The 13092-nt window shown below is 41.6% G+C and overlaps 1 protein-coding gene across 11 annotated transcripts in view; it reads left to right on the plus strand.

The window, feature by feature from the left end:
* The window catches only part of WDR59 (WD repeat domain 59), a 115698-nt gene that overhangs the window by 49096 nt on the left and 53510 nt on the right, over positions 1 to 13092 (plus strand). For 10 of the 11 annotated variants that reach the window (XM_017953562.3, XM_021932177.2, XM_009196856.4 and 7 more), the window contains one exon: positions 3079 to 3195. In XM_017953562.3, coding sequence (XP_017809051.2) covers positions 3079 to 3195 — 117 coding nt within the window. Of the gene's footprint in view, positions 1 to 1465; positions 1518 to 3078; positions 3196 to 13092 lie in introns of those variants that run through there. The other variant, XM_021932179.2, reaches the window with a different exon arrangement.

Raw genomic sequence — 13092 nt, forward strand, 5'->3', positions numbered from 1 at the left:
TTCTTCTGCCTCAGCCTCCTGAGTAACTGGGACTGCAGGTGCATGCCACCACACCCAGCCAATTAAAAAAAATATTTTTTTGTAGAGACAAGGTCTTCTTATGTTGCCCAGGCTGGTCTTGAATTCCTGGGGTCAAGCGATCCTCCCACTTCAGCCTCCCAAAGTGCTGGGATTACGGATATGAGCCACTGCTCCTGGCCTTCTTTATTTCTTCAATTAGTGATTGGTTTTATTCAATTTGTCACTAGAACAACATTTTCTAGTCTCCTGATTAGAAAGGAGGTAACTGATAACACTAATTTCCCTCAGCAAATCTTTTTATCTATTTTATTGAAAGGGTTTTAGCTTTTTTTCTCTTTTTTTAAATTAATAATGATACTTAGGGCCAGGGGCGGTGGCTCACACCTGTAATCCCAGCACTTTGGGAGGCCTAGTTGGGTGGATCATGAGATCGCGACCATTTCTGGCCAACATGGTGAAACCCCGTCTCTACTAAAAATACAAAAATTAGCTAGGGGTGGTGCTGCATGCCTATAGTCCCAGCTACTCGGGAGGCTGAGGCAGGAGAATTGCTTGAACCCAGGAGGCGGAGGTTGCAGTGAGCCAAGATCACGCAACTGCACTCCAACCTGGGCGACAGAGTGAGCCTCTGTCTCAAAAATAAATAAATAAATAAATAAACTAAAAATAATGATACTTAGGACTTCTGCTCAGGTGAGTTGTAGAACTTGTTGATTATATTTTCACTTCTCTGGCGCTTTGTAGTGTCAAAGCAGCACTGATTGCAACAAGCATTACAGACTTCAAAAAGTTCAGTGTCAGCGCTGACAGTGAATTTTAACCCAAACTCATGTATGACTAACATACTAACATTTACTGAGCATTTATTGTACATAAGCATTATTTTAAGAGCTTTACATTTATTGATTAATGTCTCTTTATAATTAGCCTTTAAAGTAAAGGTTTTTTTTTTTTTTTTTTTTTTGGAGACAGAGTCTCACTCTGTTGCCCAGGCTGGAGTGCAATGGCACGATCTTGGCTCACTGCAACCTCCACCTCCCAGGTTCAAGCAATTCTCCTGCTTCAGCCTCCCGAGTAGCTGGGATCACAGGTGCCCACCACCAAATCTGGCTAATTTTTGTATTTTTAGTAGAGACAGGGTTTCACTGTGTTGGTCAGGCTGGTCTCGACTCCCGGCCACAGGTGATCCACCCGTCTCCGCCTCCCAAAGTGCTGGAATTACAGGCGTGAGCCACTGTGCCTGGCCAGTACGTGCTATTGTTATCCCTGTTCTACAGATGCGTAAACCAAAGCACAATTTGCTGCCAAAATTTGAACCCAGGCAGGCTGGTGCTAGAGACTGCACTCTTTTTTTGTTTTTGAGACAGAGTCTCCCTCTGTCTCCCAGGTCGGAGTACAGTTGTACAATCATAGCTCACTGCAGCCTCAAACTCCTGCGCTGAAGTGATCCTCCCACCTGAGTAGCTGGGACTGCGGGTATGCACCACCATGATGAGGTAATTTAAAAAAATTATTTTTGTATAGATGGGAATCTTACTGTGTTGCCCAGGCTGGTCTTGACTTCTGGTCTCAAGTGATCCTTCTGCCTTGGCTTCCCAAAACGCTGGGATTACAGGTGTGAGCCACTGCACCCAGCCTGGAGATTGCACTCTTAACCTCATAGACTAATGCTAATTATAGAAGTAATACAAGCTCTTTGTAGAAAATATAAATGAAAAAATAAAAATCATTCATAATCCTACTACCCAGAGACAAATGCTAACATTTTGGTGTTTTCTGTTTTATGCTTTTTTTTTTTTTTAACTTAGTTTGTCATACTGTATACGTAGTTGTGTACACTTTTTTTCATTTAACATTATAACAGATGCATTATCCTCGTACTATAAGCTCTAAGTATAGCTTTCAGTGGCCACATCATATTGTATCATCATATGGTGTCACGTAGCTGTAGGATATTGATTCAGCTTCATTATTTCCCATTTGTTGATCATTTAGGTTTTTTCTGGTTTTCTAGTGTTTCAGATAGCATCAAGATGAACTTCTTTTGTATCTAAAGCTTTTTGTGAGTTTGGATTATTCCCTTAAGACAGGAAAAATTTTGGGGTGGGAAAAGTGGCTCAAACCTATAATCCCAGCACTTTGGGAGGCCATGGCAAGAAGATTGCTTAAGGCCAGGAGTTCGAGACCAGCTTCACCATGTTGGCCAGGCTGGTCACGAACTCCTGACCTCAGGTGATCCACCTGTCTTGGCCTCCCAAAGTGCCGGGATTACAGGCGTGAGCCACCGCCCCCGGCCTGTTTATTTTCTATGCTTATTAATCGTATATTGTTTTCTTTTGTGATGTACATTCATTCTCCTTCGGAATCTTAGCACTCCATCACTTTAAGATGGTGGTTTTACCCTTTTGTTGAAGCTGGGTTCATCTGGATGTCTCAGTCGCTCTTCGTGGGTGATCATGGGGAAGGCGAGTGGGAATTGTCAGATTGCACTATTAAAGTGTGAGGCTGAGCACAGTGGATCGTGCCTGTAATCCCAGGACTTTGGGCGGCCAAAACAGGTGGGTCGCTTGAGCCCGGGAGTTCAAGACCAGCCTGGACAACATGCAAAACCCTATCTCTACAAAAAATGCAAAAAAATTAGCCAGGCAAGGTGGCATGCACCTGTAGTCCCAGCTATTTGGAGGGCTGAGGCGGGAGGACTGCTTGAGCCCAGTAAGTTGAGGCTGCAGTGTGCCGTGATGGTGCCACTGCACACAGAGCAAGACTTCGTCTCATAAAACAAAAAGCGGGGGGAAAAGTACCCACTACCTTGTATCCTCCATTGAAGTGGGAAGAAATGAGGCTCACAGGTGCATTTCCAGAGCATGTGAAGGAGAGTTGGATGAGTCTTTTGGTGATGGTGTTTTGTTTGGCTTAACCAAAACAAAGTCTGTGTAGGGTAGAAACAGTATCTGGTAGTATTTTTGCATCCTCACTCACTACCTAGCAGACTTTTATGTGGTAGACACTCAATGAGTTCTTTCTAAATCGATAACATTCGGTGCTGATCTGTTGCAGAAACCCAGTACAGCAGTGGAATATCTAGCCGCCCACCTCTCCAAAATCCATGGCCTGGACTGGCACCCAGACAGCGAGCACATTCTTGCTACCTCCAGTCAAGACAATTCTGTGAAGGTCAGTGGCGCCCATGGGGAAGTTAGAGGAGCAGTGTTTGGGTGGCATAAGGGATGTATGATTCCACCTTGGGAGGAAAGCTATAGTGTGTTAGCATAGTATGTATTTCATGGTGCATGTGCTTCTTGGGCAATTGAACACATAAATTTGGTTATGTTGACCAGTGCAATGCAACAGAGCGAGATCCAACATGGTGCTGTTCAACGTAACCGCGCTGCGTTATGATGGCAGAGTGACATGCCATAGGATCTCCTCTGATACGTCTCTTAGAATTTGTTCAGAAGGTTTTCGTCTTTCCCTTTGTGAAAGGAAGTCAGAGATAAAAGTACTTAGAAAGGGAAAGAAGTTGGCCGGGTGCAGTGGCTCACACCTGTAATCCCAGCACTTTGGGAGGCCAAGGCAGGCAGATCACTTGAGGTCAGGAGTTCGAGACCAGCCCGGCCAACCTGGTGAAACCTGATCTCTACTAAAAATACAAAAATTAGCTGGGTGTGGTGGCGCACACCTGTAATTCCAGCTACTCAGGAGGCTGAGACACAAGAATCGCTTGAACCTGGGAGGCAGAGGTTGCACTGAGCCGAGATTGAGCCACTGCACTCCATCCTGGGCGACCGAGCGAGATTCTGCCTCAAGAAAGGGAAAGAGGTTCCCTTGCAAAGAAACTGCAAGGATGTCAGGTATGCATAACAGATCTAAGTAAAGGAGAAAAGCCTACAGAGTTGTTAAGGTTGCAAAGTTTACAATTAGTCTATTCCTGGTGGAAAAACAGCTGCTCCCTCACATGCTTATCATATGTAGAAAGTTCTGACGTTTTCAGGCTAGAGTCGTTTTATTAGTGATTCTCTAACTTACAGGAAATGCTCAAGATTTTTTGTGTTTCAGTAACCCGATTATTTTTGGTTTATCACAAGGTACAGCGTTGTTTGTTTGCCTTTCCTCTCTGTGGCATGTGGTGTTCACCCTTGGTCAGAATGATGGCAGGGCAGAGTCATCTTTGCTCCAGTAGTTCCTCCTTGTGGTCAGGTCTCTAAGGACAGGGGTTTGACTACAGAAGTTGGTTTAGCAATTTTATGATTCAGTGTCATTTATTTAATGCTTTGTTGTATTTATATAGTCATAGATGACATCTTTGTGATATGATTAGCAAACTACAGACATACACTAAGTTAAAAGTTAACTCCTGTCTTGAAGTTTGTAATTCCCTCAGGGTTGTAAGTTATTTTTAATGTGCCAGATGTGACTTTTTTGTTTGTTTGTTCATATTGCATTTGGTTTTCCGTTTTTATTTTTATTTTTATTTTTTGAGACTGAGTCTTGCTTTGTCACCCAGGCGGAAGTGCAGTGGTGTTATCTCGGCTCACTGCAACGTCCGCTCCTGGTTCTTCTGCCTTAGCCTCCCGAGTAGCTGGGATTACAGATGCACGCCATCATGCCTGGCTAATTTTTGTAATTTTAGTACAGATGGGATTTAACCATGTTGGCCAGGATGGTCTTGAACTCCTAACCTCAAGTGATCCACCCATCTCAGCCTCCCAAAGTGCTGGGATTACAGGCAGGAGCTACCATGCCCGGCCGCATTTGGGTTTCTGTCCCCATACCCCAATCAGCTTGTCTCCCAAGTTCAGAAACCAGAAACCATCCAGTTCGACTCTACCTCTTTCTATGAGATGCCCGAGTTTGTTGATACTCAGTGGCATCTTTCCTACCTGTGAGTCTGGGGTTTCATAGGTAATAAAGCAGGTAACAGCCAGTTTCCTGGGAGGACTTTATAGGCATTGTTTCCCCATACAAAGAGCCTTCTCTGTTCTCTACCAGCAGGCTTAGCTTATTAATGAAATGAGATTTTTGGCATGGTATTTGATTTATTCCACTATATCCTGGAAGCAAGACAATTTTTTTTTTTTTTGAGATGGAATCTTGCTCTGTCACCCAGGCTGGAGTGCAGTGGCACGATCTTGGCTCACTGCAGCCTCCACCTCCCAGGTTCAAGTGATTCTCCCACGCATGCCACATGCCACCACGCCCAGCTAACTTTTGTATTTTTAGTAGAGACGTGGTTTCACCATGTTGGCCAAGTTGGTCTCAATCTCTTAACCTCATGATCCACCTGCCTCAGGCTCCCACAGTGCTAGCAAGACAGTTTTATTGAATGTATGTAAACAGCATGATCATAAAAAGTGAAGAAACTTATAAAAGGGACTTTGCATAACATTCAACCATTTTTTCGGTAGATAAGGATCAATATGTGTAATTTTTCTACATAATCATTGTTAGGTTTATATGACAATTCTTAGGTGTATATGACAAATGCCCAAGCTGGTGTTTTAGTTTTATTCCTTTTGTATACTATCCATATGATGTAAAAATACAAAATTATTAGCTCATAATTAATATTAGTTATTTTTATTGTATTTTTATTTTCTAAATTCGAAGGGGTCAGCTGGAGCAAGGTTATCACTGAATGTGTATTTCACTTCAGTTTGTAAATTGTTTAACTACAGAACAGTTGAGTTGAAGGTTAGGGGTAGATCAAGAAGAAAGAAAAGAATTTTTCTTATGTGGCCCTTAGAAATAGAACATTAACTATAATTAAATGAGTTCATATCATTTTACATAATCTTTTTGTTTTTCCTGATCTTGGGTTAACAGCAGCCTATTTCACAAAAATTGCTGCCTTCTAGACAAAGAGAGTCCTGGAAATCCAGACATAGTCCCTTGGTACATTCTTTTTTTTTTGAGACAGAGTCTTGTTCTGTTGCCCAGGCTGGATTGCAGTGGCGTGATCTTGGCTCACTGCACCTCTGCCTCCCGGGTTCAAGCGATTCTCATGTCTCAGCCTCCCTCAGTAGCTGGGATTACAAGGGTGCACCAACATGCCAGGCTAATTTTTGTATTTTTAGTAGAGACGGAGTTTCACCATGTTGGCCAGGCTGATCTCAAACTCCTGACCTCAAGCAATCTACCTGTCTCGGCCTCCCAAAGTGCTGGGATTACAGGAATGAGCCACCATGCCCTGCCACCCTTGGTACATTCTGATGAGAAACATGTAGCTTTGAGTCTATTTCCTAGGGTATCAACACTCAAGGAAACCTGGTTCATTTTTGACCAAGGCTCTTGTGATATTTCTTTATACCTCTCTTTCTCCATCTCTATGTAGATATGTGTATATCTATATCTATATATAAAGGAAAAATATGTATTCTGTCTCACTGTGTTGCCCAGGCTGCTTTTGAACTCCTGGGCTCAAGCTGTCTTCCTGCTTCAGCCTCCCAAAGTGTTGGGATTACAGGCGTGAGCCACACCTAGCCCCTGATATTTCTTCAGAGGACTTTTTTTCTGCTCTGTAGTTTGTAGCAGGAACCCTTTGGCGAGGGTAAATGAAAAGGAGAAATTGTCTGTGAATGGGGGGATGCAATGGCTCCGGTTAATTTGTAATAACTACCTGTATCAGATTGAAATAGAATGAAGTCTTCTGTTTCCAAATGACGTGTAATCATTTTGTAAGACTGCATCAGTGATTGCCTTGAGATCAAGAGCATGTTATGAACAGTAAGGACATCGTCAAATCTCCAGGGTCCTCTAATTAATCCCATAAATTATATAATTGTCACCAGTTGGTGAGCATATTTAAATCTAGAAACAAAATCTTTCTTTTTTTCTTAAAAAAACCATTAATCTTGCTAACAGTTATATGCCGATCTTTGTACATGAATGTGAATATGTTTCTATCCCAATTGAAAAGTAAACAGTTGCTAGAATGTATTCATATTAACAACATTTTACTTGTATATAATTAATCTGGGGAGGCTGAACTTTTCTTTGCTAGCTTTCCACACACTGTGGGTTTGATAATAGGGCGGCATGCACAGTGTGGAGCTCGTTAGAAATCTGGAGAATGACAAGCATACCTAATTATTTTGAGTATAATTCCTTTTATAAGTTGAGGGGCGAATTATAGTTTACCATGTGGCCATATGGGAAACCCAAAAGTAGTTTAAGCTGAAAAGAGATCTTGACCATTTTATTATTTTGAACATAGGACCTGAATTTGGCAACAAAGAGTTGTCATATAAGGGTCTAAAGATAAGAAATGGCTGGCACAGTGGCTCACGCCTGTAATCCCACCGCTTTGGGAGGCCAAGGTGGGTGGATCACCTGAGGTCATGGCCAACATGGTGTAACTCCATCTCTACTAAAAATACATAGCTGGGTGTGGTGGCGCATGCCTGTAATCCCAGCTACTCAGGAGGTTGAGGCAGGAGAATCGCTTGAACCCAGGAGGTGGAGGTTGCAGTGAGCTGAGATCATGCTACATGCACTCCAGCCTGGGCAACAAGAGCTAAACTCCGTCTCAAAAAAAAAAAAAAAAAATTAAAAAATAACCGAATAAATAAAATAAAGATAAGAAATGATTAGAGTCTTGATATACAGTGAAACTAAAGTTAAATACAGCAGTAAGTGATAAAAATTATTAAGAATGGTAGCATTTTTAAAAAACGAGATTTAGGCAAATAATTCAGGAGCTTTATGAAAAACACAAAAAGTAACAGTATTTTGGTGAACCTCTGCTCTGTAGATATAGACTAAGTTTTTACTGTTTTAAACAAATGATGTGCTCAGAGATCAGTTGCTGTTTAAATGGAAAGAAAACCTACATTTTAGGTTTTGTTTTTCTTTTTTAGAGACAGGGTCTCACTGTGTCACCCAGGCTGCACTACAAGTGGCATGATCACAGCTCACTGCAGCCTTGAACTGCTGGGCTCAAGTGATCCTCCCACCTCAGCCTCTCAAGTTGCTAGGACTACAGGTGTATGCCACCATGTCATATTATTTTGTTTTTTGTAGAGGTAGGGTCTTGCTATGTTGCCCAGGCTGGCATTTTAGTTTTATTCCTTTTGTGTACTATCCATATAATGTTTTGCACAAAAATCTTTTCCACAAGTCATTTTTGTTTTATAAGAAAATCCATAACATTTGGCCAACTTTGTCAATGTCTTATATAAGGCAAAAATATTCTATTTTTCTCCTTGATAAGGCAAGAAATGCATGTATTATCTTGCAAACACATCCTCATACAATCATAGATAGTATTTGACATTTTTAAGGCAGCAGAAGTAAGCATGTATACCAGTGTGATCAAAAGGTATTTGTAAATCCTTTCACCCTATTAACTGGACAATCAATAAAGCATCAAGACTGGGCATGGTGGCTCACGCATGTAATCTCGGCACTTTGGGAGTCTGAGGAGGGAGGATCACTTGAGCCCAGGAGTTGGAGACCAGCCCGGCCAACATAGTGAAACCCCATCTCCACAAAAAATAAACAAATTAGCTTGGGGTGATGGTGCATACCAGTAGTCTCAGCCACCCAGAAGGCTGAGGTAGGAGGATTGTTGGAGCCGAGGAGGTTGAGGCTGCAGTGAGCTGTGATCATACCACTGCACTCCAACCTGGGTGACAGAGTGAGACCCTGTCTCAAATAAATAAATAAATAGTATCAAGGAGCAAGGGTGTGTGTGTGAAAATTGTGTTTCATGACTCAATTTTCAAAAGGTATTCTTGGCTAGGTGTGGTGGTTCATGCCTGTAATCTTAGCACCTTGAGAGGCTGAGGTGGGAGGATTCCTTCAGGCCTGGAGTTTAAAATGAGCCTAGACAACATAGTGAGACCCTGTTTCTAAAAAATAAAAAAATAGCCGGGCTGGTGGCATGCACCTGTCATCCCAGCTACTCAGCAGGCTAAGGCCGGAGGATTGCTTGAGCCCAGGAGTTCGAGGCTGCCATGAGCTGTGATCAAACCACTGCACTCCAGTTTAGGTGACAGAGTGAGACCCTATCTCTTAAAAAAAAAAAAAATATATATATATATATATATAAAATTATGCCTAGACATTATTTATAATATATTCAAAGGTTATTCATTAATATTAGTTCAAGGTCTTAAAGTTAATCTAAAGATTTTGAAATTACAATTTAAGTTTATATTATAACACAGAAACAAAAGTTTATATTAAGAGTTTGTTAGAGAAATATTAAACATATTTACCTTGATACTGTAATGGAATAGCTAAGTTGTTGCTCTTTTTTTTTTTTTTTTTTTGAGACAAGATCTTGCTCTGTTACCCAGGCTGGAATGCAATGGCACAATCACAGCTCACTGCAGGCTTGACCTCCTGGGCTCAAACAATCTTCCCATGTCAGCCTTCGGAGTAGCTGGGACTGCAGGTGCAAGCCACAATGCCTGGCTAATTTTCGAGGTTTTTTTTTTAGAGATGGGTCTCCGCATGTCACCAGGCTGTAGACTCAGTTCTTGTGATCCTTATTATTATAGAAAGTGCAGCCGGGTGCAGTGACTCGTACCTGAATTCCCATCACTTTGGGAGGCTGAAGCGGGCAGATTGCTTGAACATAGGAGTTTGGGACCAGCATGGGCAACATGGCAAAACCCTATCTCTGCAAAAAATGCAAAAAATTAGCCAGGCGTGGTAACAAGCACCTGTAGTCCCAGCTACTTGGGAGGTGGAGGTGGGAGAACTGTTCAAACCCAAGAGGTTGAGGTTGTATTGAGCCACTGCACTCCAACCTGCCTGAAAAAGGGAGACCATCTCTCAAAAAAGAAAAAATAAAAGTTCATAAGAGCATGAGAGCAAACATTTTTTTAAGAGCATCAGTTGTTTTCATTCATTCGATTTGATGTAATTTTTACATTTTAATAATTTTAAATATTTTGTGGAAACAGTGACAACTCCTATAATCCATATAAATAGTTATGTAATTTAGAAAGTTTAATTAAGCTTTCCATGAGAAAATAAACCCAAGGCTTATTTAAGTTAGAATAGTATGTTAAAAATTAATATTTATACTATGATAGAGTCAGGAAAACACACATAGATATTTATAAATCCAAATTATTAAACTACATAGTCTAATTTCTCCAGGGATTCATCTACGTTAGAACATTACCTGAACTTTTTTCTTTCCTTTCTTTTTTTTTGGAGACAGAGTCTCGCTCTTTTTTTTTTTTTTGGAGTCAGAGACAGAGTCTCTCTCTGTCATCCAGGCTAGGAGTGTGGTGGCATGATCTCAGCTCACTGCAACCTTCTCCTCCTGGATTCAAATGATTCTCCTGCCTCAGCCTCCCAAGTAGCTGGGATAACAGGTGTGTGCCACCACATTTGGCTAATTTTTGTATTTTTAGTAGAGACAGAGTTTCACCATGTTGGCCAGATTGATCTCGAACTCCTGACCTCAGGTGATCTACCCACCTCGACCTCCCAAAGTGGTGGGGTTACAGGAGTGAGCCAGCGTTCCTGGCAGAACTTCTTTCTATGGTTATATATTAATTAAAAAGAACTTTCATAAAGTTTGTTTCAAGGTACTGGAATTTTTTTCCATTTTTGTTTATTTGATTTTTGTGTTTTGTTTTTATCCTGTTGTCAAGCTTCTTATTTTATACTCTACTGTTCACAGCCATTAATTTAACTCACTGCTAGTTTTTCCCTGAGGTACAGTTTCAGCAAGCGTTTAAGACTTTTTTTGTTTTGTTTTGTTTTTTTGTTTTACCGTTTCCATTTTTTAAAAAAGAAATTTATGGGTAACTAGTAGGTGTATATATTTATGGGGTACATGAGATATTTTGATACAGGCGTATAATGAGTAATAATCACATTAGGGCAAACTGGGTATCCATCACCTCAAGCATTTATCAATTTTTTCTGTTACAAACATTCTAATCATACCCTTTCAGTTGTTTTTAAATGTACAGTGAATTATTGTTTACTGTAATCACCCTGTTGTGCTGTCAAATACTGGCTCTTATTTATTCTGCCTAACTATATTTTTCTTTTTTTTTTTTTTTTTTTTTTTTTTGAGATGGAGTCTCGCTCTGTCACCCAGGCTGGAGTGCAGTGGCCAGATCTCAGCTCACTGCAAGCTCTGCCTCCCAGGTTTACGCCATTCTCCTGCCTCAGCCTCCCAAGTAGCTGGGACTACAGGCGCCCGCCACCTCGCCCGGCTAGTTTTTTGTATTTTTAGTAGAGACGGGGTTTCACCGTGTTAGCCAGGATGATCTCGATCTCCTGACCTCGTGATCCGCCCGTCTCGGCCTCCCAAAGTGCTGGGATACAGGCTTGAGCCACCGCGCCCGGCCCTAACTATATTTTTCTACCCATTAACCATCCCCACTTCTGGCTCCCCCTGCCCTACCCTCCTATGCTTCCCAGCCTCTGGTAACCATCATTCTGCTCTCTATCTTCATGAGTTCAATTGTTTTAATTTTTAGCTCCCACAGATGAGTGAGAACATGCAAAGTTTATTTTTCTGTGCCTGGCTTGTTTCACTTAACAAAATTTCCTCTAGTTCCTTCCATGTTGTTGTAAATGATAGGATTGCATTCTTTTTCATGGATGAATAGTACTCCATTGTGTATATGCATATTTTCTTTTCCATTTGTCTGTTGGTGAACATTTACTTTGCTTCCAGAAATTACAGCAGTTCTACTCCTCCTCTCTCTACCAGTCCTAGCCGCTGGCATCCCCATACTATTAACAGACCGTAACCTCAGTACCACTTTCTTTGATCCAGCTGGAGGAGGTGATCCCATCTTGTATCAACATTTATTCTGATTCTTCGGTCACCCTGAAGTCTATATCCTCATCCTACCAGGGATCGGAATACCTCGCCTATTGAGAATAATACTGCAATAAGTATGGGAGTGCAGATATTTCTTCGCTATACTGGTTTCTTTTCTTTGGGGTATATGCCTAGCAGTGGGGTTGCTGGATCATACGATAGCTCTGCTCCATGGTGGCTGTACTAATTTACATTCCTGCCAACAGTGTATGAGGGTTCCCTTTTCTCTACATCCTTGCCAGCATTCATTATTGCCTGTCTTTTGGATAACAGCCATTTTAACGGGTGTGAGATGATATCTCATTGTAGTTTTGATTTGCATTTCTCTGATGATCAGTGATGTTGAGCATCTTTTCACATACTGTTTGCCATTTGTATGTCTTCTTTTGAGAGATGTCTGTTCAGATCTTTTGCCATGTTTTAATTGGATTATTAGATTTTTTTCCTATTGAGTTGTTTGAGATCCTTATATATTCTGGTTATTAATCCCTTGTTACATAGATAGTTTGCAGATCATTTTAGATAGTTTGCAGATCATTTCTCCCATTCTGTGTATTGTCTCTTTTATTTTTTTTTTTTGCTACAGAGTCTTGCCCTGTCATCCCGGCTGCAGTGCAGTAGTGTGATCTCAGCTCACTACAACCTCCACCTCCTGGGTTCAAGCGATTCTTGTGCCTCAGCCTCTCGAGTAGCTGAGATTACAGGTGCACACCACCACACCAGGCTTATTTTTGTATTTTGTTTTTCAATAGAGACAGGGTTTCACCATGGTGGCCAGGCTGGTCTCAGACTCCTGACCTCAAGTGATCTGCCCGCCTTGGTCTCCCAAAGTGCTGGGATTACAGGCATGAGCCAGTGTACCCATTTCATGGAGTATTTTAACATAAAACTAAGGACAGTTGCATAACTCTTTCAATGTAGCTATCCCACATAAGGCAAATCTGGCCTTACAAGAACAGGGAAAAAAGCTGGGCGCAGTGGCTCACACCTGTAATCTCAGCACTTTGGGATGTTTAGGCAAGCAGATCACTTGAGTCCAGGGGTTCAAGACCAGCCTGGGCAACACAGGGAGACCTTGTCTCTACAGAAAAATTTAAAAAAAGTAGCCAGATGTGGTGGTGTGCCCTTGTAGTCCCATCTACTCACAAGGCTGCTGAGGCAGGAAGATCACTTGAACTGGGGAGGTCAAAGCTGCAGTGAGTCATAATCCTGTCACTATACTCCAGCCTGGGCTACAAAGTGAGATTCTGTCTCAAAAAAAAAAACAA

The sequence above is a fragment of the Papio anubis genome, chromosome 18 (assembly GCF_008728515.1).
Source record: "Papio anubis isolate 15944 chromosome 18, Panubis1.0, whole genome shotgun sequence".
NCBI classification, from domain to species: Eukaryota; Metazoa; Chordata; class Mammalia; order Primates; family Cercopithecidae; genus Papio; species Papio anubis.